Source organism: Ursus maritimus, unplaced genomic scaffold (assembly GCF_017311325.1).
Source record: "Ursus maritimus isolate PB19 unplaced genomic scaffold, ASM1731132v1 scaffold_32, whole genome shotgun sequence".
In the NCBI taxonomy this organism is placed as follows: Eukaryota; Metazoa; Chordata; class Mammalia; order Carnivora; family Ursidae; genus Ursus; species Ursus maritimus.
In genome coordinates this window covers 27,140,430-27,157,688 of record NW_024425786.1, presented here as the reverse complement: position 1 = coordinate 27,157,688, position 17,259 = coordinate 27,140,430, and the positions used below count along the sequence as shown (strand labels likewise).

The window sequence follows — 17,259 nt, the reverse complement described above, 5'->3', positions numbered from 1 at the left end:
GAGGCATGCTACAATATAATGAGCCTTGAAGACATTATGCTAAGTGGAATATGACAGTAAAAAAAAGCCACATATTATATAATTCTATTCATATGACACGTCCAGAAGAGACGAATGACAGAAATAGATTAGTGATTACTAAGGGCTGATTGGTGGAGAGGAGGAGTGTAAGTGACTACTAATGGGTATGGGTTTTCTTCTGGAGATGATGAAATGTTTCAGAATTAGATAACGGTGATGGTTAGACAACTCTGAACATACTAAAAACCACTTTTTAGGAGGATAAATTTTATGGTATGTGAATTATATCTCGATAAAGTTATTCTAAAAAGCAAAACAAACAAAAAATCCCACCTGGCTACAAGAGCCTACGTGATTAGACCCTGCACCTCTCTCTGAAATCAACCCCTACTACTTTTCCTCTCATATACTACACACCAGCCACTATGGCCTTCTGTCTATCTCTTTAAAAATACAAGCTCCCTGCGGCTTTAGAGCCTTTGCACTTACTATTTACTTCCTGCCTGGAAGGATCTTCCCTCAGGTTATTAAAGGTTATTTCTATCTCATAATTTAGGACACAAATGTCTCCTAAAAGAGACCCTTCCCTGACCATATAACTAAAGTGGCTCTTCAAACCCCTCCTCCCTTACTTCTGTCCCCTTAACCTGTTTTATTATTCTTATACAACTTACTACTATCTGAAACTATCTTATTTATCTATTTATTGTCTATCTCCCCCTTGTAGAACGTAAGCTCCATGACAGCAGGGACCTTGTCTGTCTTGTTGATCTCTACATCCCAGCACCTAAAACAGCATATGACACACAGCAGGAGCTCAATTAATATTTGTTAAATAAACAAATGGTAATAAGAATAAAAATATATGTCATTATATAAATTACTCACCTTGGAAACTAGTGTTTAAACAGAAGTAACGTTAATTTGCTAAAAATCTTAGCTTGCAGTAGATATTAACTAAAGTCTATCTACTTAGCTGGGATTGTCCCTGAAGACTCCTGTTTACACCTCAAGAGAACACAGTCTTCATCCCACTTTCCGTGCATCAACAGCTATTAACTAAAGTCAGAGTTCTTGGGTTTTGGGATCTTATCTCCCCTCAGCCTAATTCCCTCTGGTTAGTTCTGAAATCCCAGAAGCTCACAGAAGGCTTGAGCTTTGGTCCCAGCTATCTTGACTCCTGCTGTGGGAACAGAGTAAGATGTTACTCTAGGTTAGTGCTTCTCCAACTTTAAGGTTCATATGAATCCTCTTCGGATTCTGTTAAAAGACAGATTTTGATTCAGTAGTTCTAGGTGGAACCTGAGATTCTGCATTTCAAACAAGTTCCACTCAAGTAATACCTGTTGCTGTTGGCCTACTGACCACACTTTGAATAGTATTGGACTAAACAACGAAGAAGTCACAAGTAGTTTCTCATTAGACATTCTGGCTAGTGTATTACCAAATCGAAGATAGCCCAATGGTTCTGCATTTGTATTCTATGACTTAAATAGCATTTCTATTCTCTAACTGCAGGATTTCAAAGGTCTGCTAAAGCATAAAAATATGATAAATCTTGGGGCTAACACCTTTTCAAAAGGAACACATTGATAACCTGAACAGGATTCACATTATAGCTAACAGTTATCTCCATTTTCTGGAACACAAGGTATACTCGTATCTCTAGGTCATTTAGGATCCCCAGCTCCAGGTAAGAAAAATTAAAAGTTAAGACAGGGTAAGACAAATAAAAATGAAAATGAATGTGGACATCTGAAATCTCCGTCCTGAACGAACTACTTATTTATTAAACATAAATACAGCTTTCACCTTTGCCTGGCAGTCCTAAAAGAACATGAGAGCAGGATGGGGAATAACGAAAGAAATTACCAGGTAAGAATGAGGCCTACAATTCACAGAATGACCTCATACTTCTCAGAACGTCAATTTTCCAAACTTCAAAATGAGAATGAGAGACTACGAATGGAAGAACAGACCTCTGATGATCAGTGTGCAGGTACAATGCTTGTTCTCCAACCCAGCCATTACTTGGCAGCCTCACCTCTAAGGGCAGGTAGGTATGCTTTTGTTCCTGGCCAACTTGCAGGCAGGGCAGGTGGGGATACTTGAGCTGAAGGTTATATTTCTGCTTGAAATACTGTGCCACTGTGCACTCCACCGTCTGTCCACTCTCCAGCTGCAAAGGAAACCTGTTTGGGGGGAAGAGAAGGAAGTGTTAGAGCCCAGCATTTAATCCCACCTCTTTAGACTTACAACCATGGGAAGCCCCAGACTTGGCTTTATCCCAATCCAGCCTCTTTGAGCACTGCCACTCATGGGAAAGCAGGCAATACAGGGCTCCGAGAGTGAAGACAAAGATTTGAGAGGCAAGTTCCACAACACTCAAGACCATATCTGACTCATGCATTTCTAGTGCTGAGCATAAAGTCCAGCACACAGCAGGCACTCATAGTCCAGTAGTCTGAAGTCAAGAAGGTGGATGGAATCAATGACAGCTTCCCCAAGGTCTAGCCCAGGAGCCCTGCTTTCTTTTTCAGGAGGAAGAATAAGTTGTGAGAGATCTCAACATTTACCGAACTGAGACAGCAGTCAAGGGAAGACTTCTGTTGTCTAGTAAAGGCCCAAGGAGGAAAGGTGGAGACCAAGAAGGTAAAAATGTTAAGGAGAGTATCAAGGATCTGGGAAGTCTGGAGGAGTGATGCCAAACTCTCACAGCTTATCTTTGAAAACAGGGCTCATCCTTAGGGCTGGTAGAGGTCGGGGAGAGGAAGGGGAGTGAAAGAAGTATGTTGAAGTATCAGCCCTCTTCCACCAAGGTATGGCTTAACAGCCTGTCAACTCACGTCTGATGGCTGGCAGGGCGGCGGGTAACATTACACACACGGTATTTCCTCTTCATCTGTCCACAGTGGGTCACTTCCACCTTTAGGCCTGGGATATACACACTGCTTGTCAGGGTTGGAAAAGGCTGTTCATGCGCCCAGACTTGGCCTCTCCCCTGAACATATCCCAAGGGGATTTCCTTTTAGGACTAAAGACAAAGTGGTACTGATTCCCTTCCCCACCTGGTTGGGTCCTCACCTTTGATCTCCTTGGTGAAACGCACACGCTGAGAGTCTGTGAGGGGCTTGGGCTGCTCATCTATGTTCCTGATGTCCAGCACCTCACACATGAACTCAATCACTGGCTGTGCCTTGTAGAAGGCAGTGGCTGAGACTGTGGGGACAGGGTGGGTATAGCTCAGCTCAGGTTTGGTTTTGCTGAATAAATGGAGGCACTGCTCTTTACACCCTCTTCCTTATAGGGTATTGGGACGGGGGAGGGGTCCCAGGGCTAGAGGGATTAGACTAGGAGTACGGTTGCAGAGCTGGGAGGGATGAGGCTGGGAGTGTGGTCACTGGATTCAGGGTGCCCCTGGCTCCATAGCTCTCCCCACTCACCATCAATGTTGAGCATCATCTTCCACATGGCAGGGCGCACAGACTGGTGAAAGCCGAACCAGACCTCGCGCCCACCCCCCAGCGGGTGGTAGTAGCCCTCAGGCGGTGAGAAGAAGGAGCGGCCCACGGGGGTGTACCTGGCAGGGACAGGCAGAGAACTGGTCCCTCGGGCACAGGCCCCCACCCTGTGAGGCATCCTGGGCACGGAGGAGCCCTGGCCTGGAAGGCAGGACACCAGGGCTTTAATTCCAGCTCTGATCCTTTACTAGTTGTATGACTGACCTTGTGCAAGTCTATCTTTTCTGTCCTGCAGGGACAGCTGGGGTGGAGGTCCAAAGATATCTATAAGGGCCAGGGCCAAGGCTTTAAACCATCTAAATGTATATGCATGCTGCTTGGCATAGGGTAAGGCTTCAACGAATGTTTTATTTGAAAGGCATACTGTGGTTCTTAGTATGTGCTCATTCCCCACCTCCCCGCATAGCAATTCTGCCACCACTAGTTGCCCAGATACTAACTAAACCCAGTACCTCATGGATGCCAGGTGCCTCATGGCCACATCCAGGGCTTGCACAGACTCCAAGGGAACAGGGATCTGGCCACTGACCAGGGCCTCATGCAGCATGCGCCAGCTAACAATAGCTAGCCACTTGATGGAGACCTTGAAGATTCGATCCTTCCCTTCCCCAGGGATTGTCACCTCAAAGTCAACCTTCAGAAGAAAGGAGTGAAGGATTGCCAATACCTTCCCACAGTCCAACATTCCTTGCCCTGCCCCAGGTATCCCCCACCACACAGATTTGCCAAGCACCTGATCCTTAAACTGACAGGGGCTCACAATGAAGATTTCAGGGGAAATTCAGTCATTTAGTCTCTAACCACCTTAGCTCAGTACTTCTATCCCTCTCAACTTAGCAGGAAGTCCTTCAAGTCTGTTATAAGTCTAATCTCAGTCTGTTTGGGACAGGGACAGACATACACTAGGCTAAATAAACATCGCACCTACCCATCCCTCACTGTGAAACACTTTCTCACCATAAAAGGTGAAAGGAATTTTTGGACTGCCAGACTCCAAACAGGCTTACATGAGCTCTATACCATCCCAAACCCATGACACAGGTCTAGCCTAACTCCCAACTTACCCGTTCATTGCCAATGGGCAGTGCTGTGACAGTGTAAATGTTCTTCTTTCCATCATACACAGGCTTGCGATCACCAAAAATCTGAGGCTTGAAATGCTGGACCATGTACTCCACCACTTCCCTGTGGGGGATAGGAGCAGCCTATGGAAGCTGAGAGACTACCGCTTCAAGCTCTTGGAAGCAGTTCAATGTTCAGGTAATGTCCATGCCCTCCTAGCAGCTACTCTAATCTCTACTCTATGGTACTGCTTCTAGAACATCACACATTCATATGAATCACCTGGAGATTTTACTAACATGCAGATCCTAATTCACGTCTAGAGCAAAGCTTGAAATTCTACAGTTCCAACAAGCTATCAAATGATGCTTCTGGTTCTCAGATCACCAAGGCTTTAAAGGATCTGAAAGAGTAGGTACATGTGCCTTCTGAGTGGGGGCGTGGGGGGGGGTTGGGGGGGGCAGAGAGGAAAAGGGCTCATTCCTAGTGTCTATCTAGAATCAGGAACAGAATCCAGGCTGTTCCAATCCCCAAGCTGAGACATAAAAAAGGTAGATGAGGAAAAGATATGAACTGGAATAGGAATAAACTGGAAGAACCCCATCTCTCCCATCTCTCTGAAGCTCTTAGTCCCACCACCACATTATCACTCCGTTATCATCTCTTTCTTGATTTCACTTCCTGTCCTCTGCCACTAAGATCCCAGAGTGTCCATTTATCCTTCAAAATACCACCCCATCCAACTATGTGACCTCTTCACTTTCTAAACCAAAGCTCTTAAATACTACTGGATTAAAAAAACTCAAATTGTACATTGTAAATAACTGTAAACACATGGTTTCAATCCCAATTAGGCTTTAGTGCTACCAAGCAATCTTTTCCATGTCCCTGATCAGTTCCATCCCTCATACACTATGTCATACTTTCTCCTCTACCCTCTAACTCCAGAACCCATCCCTACCTCCAAATCAAAAATCAACTCTAATGACTCTAAAAAGACAGTGCAAGATAGGCAAGGCCACCTTCAAGTTCCCAGACATACAAATAAACATACTTATATATGCACACCTCTTTTCTTTTCCCCTCACACTTGAAATGTCCCTTCCATATATACTTTTTAAATATATGAAAACTTGTTCAACTTCACTCAAGAGAGAAAGACAACTTAAAATTAAACCAAGAGTGGGTGCCTGGCTGGCTCAGTTGGTACAGCATGCAACTCTTGATCTCAGGGTTGTGAGTTCAAGCCCCACACTGTGCACAGAGCTTATTTTTAAAAAGTTAAAAATAAAATAAAATAGGGGCGCCTGGGTGGCACAGTCGTTAAGCGTCTGCCTTCGGCTCAGGGCGTGATCCCGGCGTTACGGGATCGAGCCCCACATCAGGCTCCTCTGCTATGAGCCTGCTTCTTCCTCTCCCACTCTCCCTGCTTGTGTTCCCTCTCTCGCTGGCTGTCTCTATCTCTGCCAAATAAATAAATAAAATCTTTAAAAAAAAAAAAAATAAAATAAAACTAGCCCAAGATATAATTTTCTACTTATCAGAATTCCAAAGGTCAAACAATCCAATACACTGAACTGGTACAGATTTGGAAGAGGCGCTGCAATACTTTGATAATGGGAGTATAAATTGGTACAACTTACCTTCAAAAATAAACAAACTGGTAATATCTCCAAATTGTTCAATGTATTATGCCAGCAATTCCACTCCTAGGAATTTATCCTATAGATACACTAATATTTGAGTGCAAAAATGTATCTACATTTAATAATATTCAACAGTTTCACTTTTGTAGCAAAAGTTTAGGTTAAAGCTAAGTGTTCCTCAATAGATTTATTAAGTAAGTTATAATACATCCATTCAGTGGAATATCTATGGAGCTATGCACAAGACTGAGGCAGATATGCATGATCTGATACATATTGTTCAGTGGAAAAAAGCAAGGTACAGAACAAGGCATATAGTACTCTATATTTTATGAGGGTTTTTATTTTTATTTTTATTTATTTAGTTAGAGAGAGTGAGAGAACACAAGCAGGGGGAGTGTCAGGCAGAGGGAGAGGGAGAAGCAGGCTCCCCGCTGAGCAGTGAGCCTGATGTGGGGCTCGAGCCCAGGATCCTGGGATTATGACCTGAGCCTAAGGCAGCCACTTAACCAACTGAGCCATCCAGGCACCCCTATGTTGTGCATTTTAAAAAATGTTTTATATACACATATGCTTGCATATGAAAACAAAAATATATGGAAACATACTCAAGAATGGTATCAGTGAATGCCTCTAGGGAAAGGGACTAGGTGACTAGAGACCAGGGTAGCAGGAGATATTTTTCACTGCTGCTCTTTTTGTAATACGTTATTTATTTATTTTTACATTGTGCATATGTAGTTTTCAAGTAATAATGAAATAAATTAATTTTAAAAAGAAATATCACTTTGGGTACCCAGATGGCTTAGTCGGAAGAGCATACGACTCTTGTTCTTGGGGTTGTGAGTTTGAGCTCCATGTTGGGTACAGAGATTACTTAAAAATAAAATCTTTTTTTTTTTTTAAAGATTTTATTTACCTATTTGAGAGGGGGAGGGGGAGGGGGAGAGAGAGAGAAAGAAAGAGAGAGAGTGAGCAGAAGCCCAGGGAGAGGGGCAGAAGGAGAGGGAGAGGCAAACTGCCCACTGAGCAGGGAGCCAGGCGCAGGGCTTAATCCCAGGACTCCGGGATCATGACCTAAGCCAAAGGCAGATGCTTAACAGACTGAGCCACCCAGGTGCCCCTAAAAATAAAATCTTTAAAAAAACAAAAAGAAAGAGAGAAATATTGCTTCTTCCAAGGCTAATTCCTCCAACTATGTGTCCTATAATGTCTTCCTGCCTTAGCCATGAGTGGGAACTCACTCCTCTCCTCTCTGTCCTGTACCTTTAACTAGCTTCTTCTCCTCTGTTTATAAGCATATCTATGTCTCATTCTTAAAAACTTTCCATTCATTCATTCATTTTAACAAATACTGCAATGTGCAATGCATTGTACTTGACCCCTATAAATCCTCTCTAACCAACATATTCTCTCTCTCCCGGTGCTTGACTATCAAGCTATTTAGAAAAGGCTATCTGCTCTCACCATCCCTACCACATTACCTTCTACTTATTCCTAGTAGTTAGATTACTAGCCCAACTACTCTGCTGAAACTGCTTGGCAAAAAGAACCAATTATTTCCTAGTAGCTAAATTCAAAGATATTTTTCAGCCTATACCTTACCTGGACTCTCCTCCTCAAAAACTTCCTTGAATCTGGTGATACCACCCTCTACTAATTTTCTCTGGATACTCTTTGAAGATTCTGAGGCTCAGGAAAGTAAAGACTCCTGGACTTTGTAGCTTAAATGTGCATCACTTACCGGTTGACTCTGCGAGGACACTTATCCGGCTTGATATCCACCTCGTAGTGGTAGACGTCAATCTTAGGGATGTCCACCTCAAAGTAATTGGCCAGGAGCTTGATTGGTTTCCCCACAGTGCCAATGCCAGGCCGGCGAGGTGCCTGGAACACCTGCTGCAGGGGGGGCAGGTAGGCGCCCGCAGCTACAAGATAAAAAGGCTGGTGAGGGTAGAGTCTAGCAGTCTCCTTACCATTCTGATCAGAAGGCACAAGGCCTCCCAGGACAGGAACATGAGAGTATAGGGGAAGCCTCTTTCCTGCCTACCCAACCCAACTAAGGGGTTCCACTGGCTCAGACAACCCACGTTCATTTTTTTTAAACCTCTCTCCAGTTAGGAAAATTATCCTTCTTGTCTCTCTTCAATTCATCAGGTGAATACTTAATACATTTCTATTACATGTTACGTAGAGGAGCTAAATCTGGCTCCCAATAATAAAACTTTCTTTCTCGTACTAGATTAAGACACCTGCCTCCACCACGTATCTAGCAGACAAGAAATGCTTCTCTGCCAACCAGATGCTCACTTCACTCACTACCATCCCAAACATGAAACAGCAACATCCTAATGCTCCTCTGCAGTGTAGGCAGGAGGAAGATCCAAAGAAGGTCAGGCTAGGGGGATGTGAGGGAGATGATGTTTTAGAAAGGATTAAGGCAACTGAATGGCTGAGGCTGGAGAGACAGAAAAGTAGAAAAGGCTAAAAAAATAGAGTTTGGAGACAAAAGAAAGGAGAGAGGCTGAAACAGGGAGCTGACAAAGAGGCCACAACTGGAAATCACAGCAGAAAGAGGCTTGATCTAGGAAGGAGGGAAGGCTGGAGTTAAGGCCTGGGCAACATATAGGTTAGAGCTGGGAGGTTGAGCAAGAAGCAAGGCTGCAATTGGGGAGACAAAGAAGAAGAAGTTCAAAAGAATAAAAAGCTAGGGAATGAAGACAGGCAGAACACAGGAGAATGAGCCAAGAATAGGCTAGAGTAGAGGACTTGGGAAGGAGAGGCAGCCATTAGCATGCTGGAGAAGAATGAGATACTGGCTCTGAGAAGGAGAATAAGGAGCTCTGCACAGCCGTGCTCCTTCCACACAGAAAGCCCAGACACTAACAGAAGGGATCAATTTCAAGATAGAGCAGGCCCCTGGGAAAGGGCTAGGGCAGGGCCAGCTTCCACTACTTTCTCTTCTCTTACCACCAGCTAGATTGCTGTCCCTAGTTTTATTTTCTAGCTTGAGGGGAAAGGGAGGAAAAAGGGACACTGTCTAAGAGAAGCCTTTGTCCATAGCAACTATTGTCCTTGCCAGTAGAGGACCAGCCTAGGTGGGAGGAGAGAGGGATAAACCAGCCCAGAACCTCCCATCACCAAGTAGCTCTGCTTTCACAGTCTGCCAGGCTGGGGGGATGGGGCATATCCTCAGCTGGGGGGGTCAGGAAGAGGTCAGAACCATTCACGGGAGGGGCATACTTTCCAGAGCTAAGCTGCTATGTCTCCTTCTAACCACCTGTCAAGCCCAGCCCCACTCTGCAGACAGAAACACAGACAGAAATGGAGGCTCAGCCTCGGGGGGGAAAAGGCCTTCAAGGATTCAGCTACATGGGGGAAGTGAAAGCCTAACTACTAGTACCTGGGTGCCTACCCCAGAAAGAGCTGGACAGAAATTGCACACAAACAATAGATAGATGCAAACACATAGCGAGACACATTCCTGTCATACACACCCAAACACACACTTAGACCTAGATAGTTTACCTTTATATACATACCCCTCACTGCCCTAGATTGTGAGTTCTTCAAGAGCAGGGACTGTATCTTGCCTCTTAGCATATAGGAGGTGTTCAATATACAGATATTAAATGAATGAACAAACAGATCCACAGATATATCACAAAGAACACACATGCATGCACAGCACACAAACACCTGCAAACTGCTCAAAAACAATTATAAACCCTGTACAAAATAAACATCCTGATGGATATGAGATACCCTTCCCCTCCCCAAGTTTTTACATTCCATTCACCTCCTTAGCCTTCCAGGCTGAATAATCATTTGGATTCTTGGGAAAAAGACATCCCCTAGAGCTGGGGGCTGGGTAGAAATAATGGGGGATGGGACACTCTAATCTCAAAGGCTTCTCTTCCCCAGAAATAGGACTACACATCAAATTCAGCCTCAGGCACCCTCCACACCAAGGAGGCTTTGGGAAAAGAGGAGAACCCCCACTTTCCCCTTCATCCACAAACTAGGTAAGGCAAAAAGGGAGAACCTCTCCTATCCCATCCCCCTGCAAGCCTTAGAGCTGTACGAAGTACCCCACCCTGCCCCCAGCTTTTAGTCTGAGAAAGGGAGACACTTCCCTTCAAACCCAGACAGGGACAGACGGCCACTTTGTGATGCAGATGAGGGCCCCAGCACAGAGGACAAAGCTTGGGCCTTGGGGGAAAGGGGCGGGGCCGTTTCTTGTAGACAAAAGCAAGGAGGGAGGGGCCATGAAAAGGACACTCCCCCTCCCCCATTCCCAACCAGCCCTGAGAAGGAAAAGTAACAGAGCTGAAAAGCCTGGCTCAGGGATTCCTTCCCTGCAGTTCTGAGGCCCACATACCTCCTTGGGAGCCAGACTGCCTATTCAAAACACAAACTCAAGGCTGGGTCAGCTGTCCAGTAAGGAAAGACTAAGAAGCCAACCTCTCCTAAAAAAAATTTGTCCACACGTGAGTATACACAAATTACTAAATATCCACATGTGTGCGTAACCATTTATGTTCACACTGGAATGTGATTCAATTCAATTACTAAATGTGTACTTTGTGTCAGGGCCTAGACACTCACTGTTTCCACAGATAAATTAGATATTACTTCTACCCTCCTGGAGCTCCCAATCCAGTACATGTGCTTAGAACACACCTGAGCACAGAAAGCACATCAGGACCTAGCCCTGTGAAGCCAGCATCAGTACTTTTAGTTTTGTGTACTGTGTCCTCCAACTTCCAAGAGAATAGTCTGGGCCTAGGAAGGAGGCCGTTATGGGGTTCCTCCATTCACAGCTTCCAGACTTTATTCTAATCACACCTTTTGATGAGGCAAAGCCTGTCCCACTAGGCTACAGCCAACTCCAGATACCAGGCTCTAGTCCCTTAACTAGAAGCTTATCTCTTGTAACAAGCAAAAAAGTTAATTTCTTCACCACTCCAGAGTCTATTAGGAATTTGTCAGAATGAAATCATCAGCAGTCTAGTATGGGTGCCAGCTCCCAGCAATCCATCTGGACCTCTGTGACCTACTCCTACTCTATCTAGTACACAGGTTGCTCAAATAGTCTCCAGCCTAGAAAACCAGGAGAGTTCCTAGAATGGAGGAAGAATCCTAAGGGAAGGAGAAATGATTTTCTGAAGTCAGTTGCTCCCTGTGCTCTTCATGAAGACCTACACAGCCTTTACAAGGTCGTTTTTGTTTGGGGGAAAGTAGTCACTAAGTACTTATAGATCACTAAATGAATGCGCTAAGTTGGTAGGTGCTATCTCCTTGGGTGGGGGGGGTTAGGATCCGGCATAAAAAGATAATGATTCTTCCACTGGCAATGAAATTCATGTCCCAAATGAAATGAAATTCCTGCCCTGAATAGAAATCCTATTTCCATCCCTAGAGCAAATGGAAGGAGGTAGTGAGACAAGACCTAAAGGATTCCCGGACCAGAATGCTCCTCTGATCAAAGGGTAAGAGACCTAGGACACAGGAGGTGCCACCATCCCACAACCCATCCTGGAGACTCTGGTCTTGAGGTAGCCCTACCCAATCTCTCCTCTGTTCTCGTCTCCTTTCCTCCTGATTGCCTGTGAATAAGGAGAAGTTAAGGCTATCACCTGGGACTCACCAGGGTGAAAGCTATAAACTCCCACTCCCCCAAATAACTTATTCCTGATAAAAGGCTAACTTGGCAACCTTGGGTCTAATAACATGGCCCTGACAGTTTCTGGGGAGCAGAGAGAAGAAAAAGAAAAGATACCCAGTGGGGGGATAGAAGCTACAAAAAATACTGAAGAATAGAAAGAGACTAAGCTGTCACCTGAGGAGACATTTCAATGGCAAAATTATTTTTGGATTAAAAGATTCCATCTCTACAAAGTATTGGACCAGAAACGAGGAAACCGGGCAGACAACTCCTTCCAGATAAACCTGGAACTGGCCTTGGTCCCTCAGTAACCAACACCTTTTCTAAGTTCTCTCTTCAGGGGGAGGACATAGCCTTGGTCCCAGTCTTTCCTCATCCCAGGGGCATAAGCTGGCACTTTGGCAGTTTCTCTCAACCCGTTCTTGGCAAATTGTGACTGAGGGTCTCCAGGATCAAGTGTAAGAGTCCCAAAGATGGGGAAGGGGACCATTTCTATTTGCACTCTGCCAACTTAACCTTAGACAGAATGCGCCCATCAGCGGGCTCCTTTTTCCAAGCCAAATCGGGCGGGGTGGGGGGGATTCGGGCAGCCACGCCCCCACCACTTCGGGCTGCCCCTTCCAGCTGCCACCTCCGCGCATGCTCGGGCGCCTCCGCTCCAGCTCCCCAGACTCTCGGGGGGGAATCCCGGGACTGGATCACCACCCACCACCCCCTGACCCTCGCCCCCGCGTCAGGCCCAGGCTGGGGCGGAGCTCACAGCCCAGCTCTGGCGCCTTCTCCCAAGAGACACTAGCCCAGCCCAGCCCCCGCCCCCCCAGCATGCAGCAGCACTGGGCCCATCTGTGTCGACCCCCTCCTATCCTGGACACCTGGAGCCCGCCCCCTTCCACCTGCCGGGCCTCTCCCTAGGCCTCCCGGGATCTCCGGGAGTCCTTACGTGCGTTCAGGCCCTTCTTCCAGATTACTTCCCACCTCCAGGAGTGCACACAGCCTCCTCTGATAAACAGCCCCCGTCTTAGGGTTTCCTTCACAAGGTTTCCCCCGGAACTGCATACAGCCCCCTTCAAACTGGGCCCCCTATCCCATAAGAGCCCCTCTCCTCACTCAGGAAGCCTTTCCTCACTCGGAAATCCTGTTCTTCAAGCGGGAGTCCCCCGGTCCTTGGAGCACGCACCGTCCCCCACTCCCGGGGGCCCTTACCTGCTCCCGAGGGTCCCGCTTCCATCCCATATACCCGTGCGGAGGTCAGGCGGCCCGGAGACTGTGGAGTCCAGAGTGAGGGGCCTAGGTACCCCGCACTCTAGCTGCTCGGGCTTCCGGGCCGGGCTCGGCACCCCCCCCAAGCCCGGCCGCTCGCGCCGCTGCCCCCGCAGCCTCCGTTGCCGCCGCCGCCGCGGAGCCTGCAGCAGCTCCCCCTGCGAGCGCCCGGCCAGCCGCCAGTGCGCAGGCGCGACCGCCAGGCCCAGGGGGCGGACGGGAACGAGTCAAGCGGGGCGCTCCGACGGCAACAAAGGCCAATGGAGAGGGGCGGGAGTACCGGGGACCCGAGGCAGCGGCCCCTGGCGGCCACCCGTCTCCATGCAGCCCGGCGGGAGGGCTCCGGTAGAGGCGCCGCGGAACCGCGCAGCGGCGTAAGTGGGGTGGGGCGGGGGGGGGGGCGAGTCTGCCCCCTCCCCCGCCCGCAGCAGCCTCTGGCCGTGTCTTTTCCCCAAACAGGTCCCTCCAAACCTACATACAGCCTTCCCTCTTTGCACAGCCACACGCACATTACAGGAACCCCACCTCATTCCCAGGCCCCCCTCACACGCTCGGAGCGCCCCATCACCCAGGGGCCCTGCCTCCCACCTCTCCTCCCAATCACCCTCATCCTTCAAGCCTCGGCTGCAAAGCGACTGCCTCCGCGAAGCCTTTCTCCGTCCCTAGTCACTGAACTCACTGACGCCACCCTCTCTTCCAGGCCGAGGGCTGGGCGCTGGGACCACAGACGAAAGAGACCCTGCCTACCCTGGAAGATGTCACAGTCTCGACTTAAGTGCGGCTACAGAGTTCTATCTGTGGGACCTGGGAAGCACCTGCCTGCACTTTTTCATACAGAGCTCACCCCTGAACTCGGTCAAACTGCTTCTGTCCTCACCACGTCACTTAAAATACTTTTTGTGTCAAAATTCAAAGGATAATTTTCAATTCTTATTTCTCCGCAGCATCTGGCACTGGCCTTTCCTTCCTTTTTGAGCCTTACGTGGCTTCAGAATTTTCTAAACTCTTCTATTGCCTAAATCTTTTTCAGTCTTTTTCAAGGGTCCCGTGTTGCTTTTTTGCTGCATTAAATAACAGTGTTCACTGTGGTTTCAAATCCAGCTCTCTTCTCTTTCCACCCTCTACTTTTTCCTGGAAGGTCTCATCCATTCTTACGGCTTAACTATCCCTCCAAATCTCTTATCTTCAGCCACGTCTTAAGACTATTTCCAAGTGTATGCTGGACAGCTCCACCTGGATCTTCCAGCGCTTCAAATTTGGAGTCCAAAATCAAACTCTTTATCTTTCCCCCACAAATGTGCTTGTTCTATGCCTTCTTCCTCTGCAAGTGGAGACAGTTTCCAGAAATGACAGTTTCTCTCCTTTGCTTCTTGCCCCCATTCAGCTATTCACCAAATCCTGGCATGTTTACCTCCTGACTTGCTCCCACATGGCCCTCCACCATTCTGCAGGCTCCTTGTGCTAGTGCAGATCTTTGGTGCTGGTGCATACCTTGCCAAAAGTAACACAGCTACTTCCTTGCTAGTCTCACAGTTTCTGGGAACATTTCTCTCATTCAGTTTGCTGCAGTTGAGAGGTGGTAAGAGACCCAGCTCAAACATCTCTTTCCCATATATTCGTATGTATTCAACCACATGTATTTTTTGATGCCTACTTTACACTAGATGTTGTGCAGAGGGCTAGGAACTTAAGAGAAAGATCATACCCAGTCCCTACCCATAGAAATATTAATTTCTGACACCATAGTGTGCCTTGCTTCTCTCTAGCAGAGGTTCTCTAATAGCAAGCATCAAAATCACCTGGAGAGCTTGTTAAAACAGATTGCTGAGCCCCGCCTCCAGAGTTTGTGATTCAACAGGTCTTGGGTAGAACCCAAGAATGTTCATTTTTTTTTTTTCTTCAGAGTGCATTTCTAATAAGTTGCTAGATGAGACTGATGCTGCTGATCTATGGACCACACTTTGAGAACTACTGCTCTATAGCATAAAGTTAAGAACTAAGACTCCAGAGCCAGCCTGTGTTTGGCTTTAATCCTGGTGCTGCCATTTACTAGCTGTGTAACACGGTGCAAATTACTTACTTTCTCTGTATCTCTATAGCTCAATTTCCTCCTCCACCATTTTAGGAGGGAGAAATAGCACCTACCTCATTGGTCTTAATACACATAAAGACCTTAGACCAGTACCTAGAAGAATGCAGATGAAGTATTAGTCACTACTGTAATCACTACCTGCCTCTTGCACTGTATTCTAAGTTCCTGAAGAGGGGACCAAATCAGATGCCTCTCTGTCCCCCTTTAGTGCCTGGCACAAACTGTGCCTAGATTGATCAGTAAATATGGGTTGATCTGAATCAAACAGATGGCATCAAAACATCCTCAGAAATAGCAAGACCTCTGCCTTTGCATAACTAAGCCAAAAGCTCAACATTTCATTAGAAGAGTTGGAATCCCCTGTTCTTTTTTTTTTTTTTTAAGATTTTATTCATTTACCTGACAGAGAGAGACACAGTGAGAGAGGGAACACAAGCAGGGGGAGTGGGAGAGGAAGAAGCAGGCTTCCAGCAGAGCAGGGAGCCCGATGTGGGGCTCGATCCCAGAACACCGGGATCACGCCCTGGGCCAAAGGCAGACGCTTAACGACTGAGCCACCCAGGCGCCCCGGAATCCCCTGTTCTAAATACCAAGTCTCACACTTAACTTTGTGGAAAGGCACTGGTCAATATTCTGCACTGGTCATCTCCAAAGTGGCTAATGGAGTCAAGCCCGGCCCTGGCCTTTCTGTAGACCATCACCACCATCAAGGATTTCACTCTAGGCTAGGCAAAGAGGTAGAGTTTAAGGGAAATCCTCATAGCATTCTGGTATTTTTATGCAGACAAACTTCTTCCAGTAACTCCTGATGTACTTTTCCCAGAAAGCTATTGGGTCCTTGGCTATTTGCAGTTCAATCCCTGCATCTCAATCCACTGCTAACTCATACTCAAAGGCCCCTGTTGTGTGGGCCAGAGCCCAGGTCTTTCCACTTATATACCTTCTCCATAGCCAGAGTTTCCCAGCCACAAAACAAGAATGGCCTGGGGAAAAAATTGCATCTCCATCTATAATTTCCTCTTTTTGTATTTAAAATAGTCTGAGAACAATGAGATCAAGGTATTATAATAGACATAAAACAAATCATATACCCTAATAGCAGGAAATGAATCACCAACAGCTCTTGCATGCACCATCTCTTTTTATCTATAATAAAATATATTTCTCATATATTTCAGAAGATAATTTTAAAAATCAGAAATCATGAACAGTTGAATTAATAAATGTCAACTGGTACTTTGAAAAGACTTATGAAATTGGTAGACTTTTAAAAAATTACTTTTTTACAAAAGATTTAGTTGAGAGAGTACACATACGCAAGTAGAGGGAGGGGCAGAGGGAGAGAGAATCTCAAGCAGATTCTGCACAGAGCTTGGAGCCAGAGGTGGGGCTCTATCTCATAACCCTGAGATCGTGATCCAAGTGGAAATCAAGGGTCCAACACCTAACAGACCAAGCCCTCCCAGAGGCCACCCAAATATTACTCTTTCTAAATTGGGGTATAGTTGACATATAATAAATTGCACCTATATAAAGTATATGATTTAATCATTCTAAACCTGTGAACCATGTCAACCTGTGAAGCCATCACTACAATCAAGGCACTGAACATATCTACCACTCCCAAATTTTAAAACTTATCACAAGGAATAAATAAAGGGTAATTTTTTACATAACTACAGACTAATGAATTTGAAACCCTATGTAAAATTTAAAATTACATATGTACTTTTTCTTCAAAAAATGAAAAACAAGGATCAAAAGTAAGACTTGAGCAACAATTACAGAACACACTGAGAAAGTTACCAAAAACGACCAAAGAACATTTGGCCCAAAAGGTTCACTGTTTAATACTTCCAGCCATTTCTGGGGCACCTGGCTGGCTCAGTCAGGGGATCTTGCGACTCTTGATCTTGGGGGTTGTGGATTCAAGCCCCACGTTGGGTATAGAGATTCCTAAAAAAATAAAATCTTAAAAAAAAATACTTC

The 17,259-nt window shown here is 46.2% G+C and overlaps 1 protein-coding gene across 1 annotated transcript in view; it reads right to left on the bottom strand.

Annotated features, from left to right (window-relative positions):
• AGO1 (argonaute RISC component 1) overlaps window positions 1-8,142 on the bottom strand; it is a 29,877-nt gene extending 21,735 nt beyond the window's left edge. Inside the window, exons 1-7 of the mRNA XM_040619252.1 lie at window positions 7,995-8,142; window positions 4,607-4,727; window positions 3,995-4,176; window positions 3,465-3,601; window positions 3,106-3,240; window positions 2,868-2,955; window positions 2,066-2,213 (exon numbers count right to left, since the gene is read on the bottom strand). Of these exons, the coding sequence (XP_040475186.1) occupies window positions 2,066-2,213; window positions 2,868-2,955; window positions 3,106-3,240; window positions 3,465-3,601; window positions 3,995-4,176; window positions 4,607-4,711 (795 nt within the window). The 5' untranslated portion in view covers window positions 4,712-4,727; window positions 7,995-8,142. The remainder of the gene's footprint in view (window positions 1-2,065; window positions 2,214-2,867; window positions 2,956-3,105; window positions 3,241-3,464; window positions 3,602-3,994; window positions 4,177-4,606; window positions 4,728-7,994) is intronic.
• Between the last annotated feature and the right edge of the window lie 9,117 nt (window positions 8,143-17,259).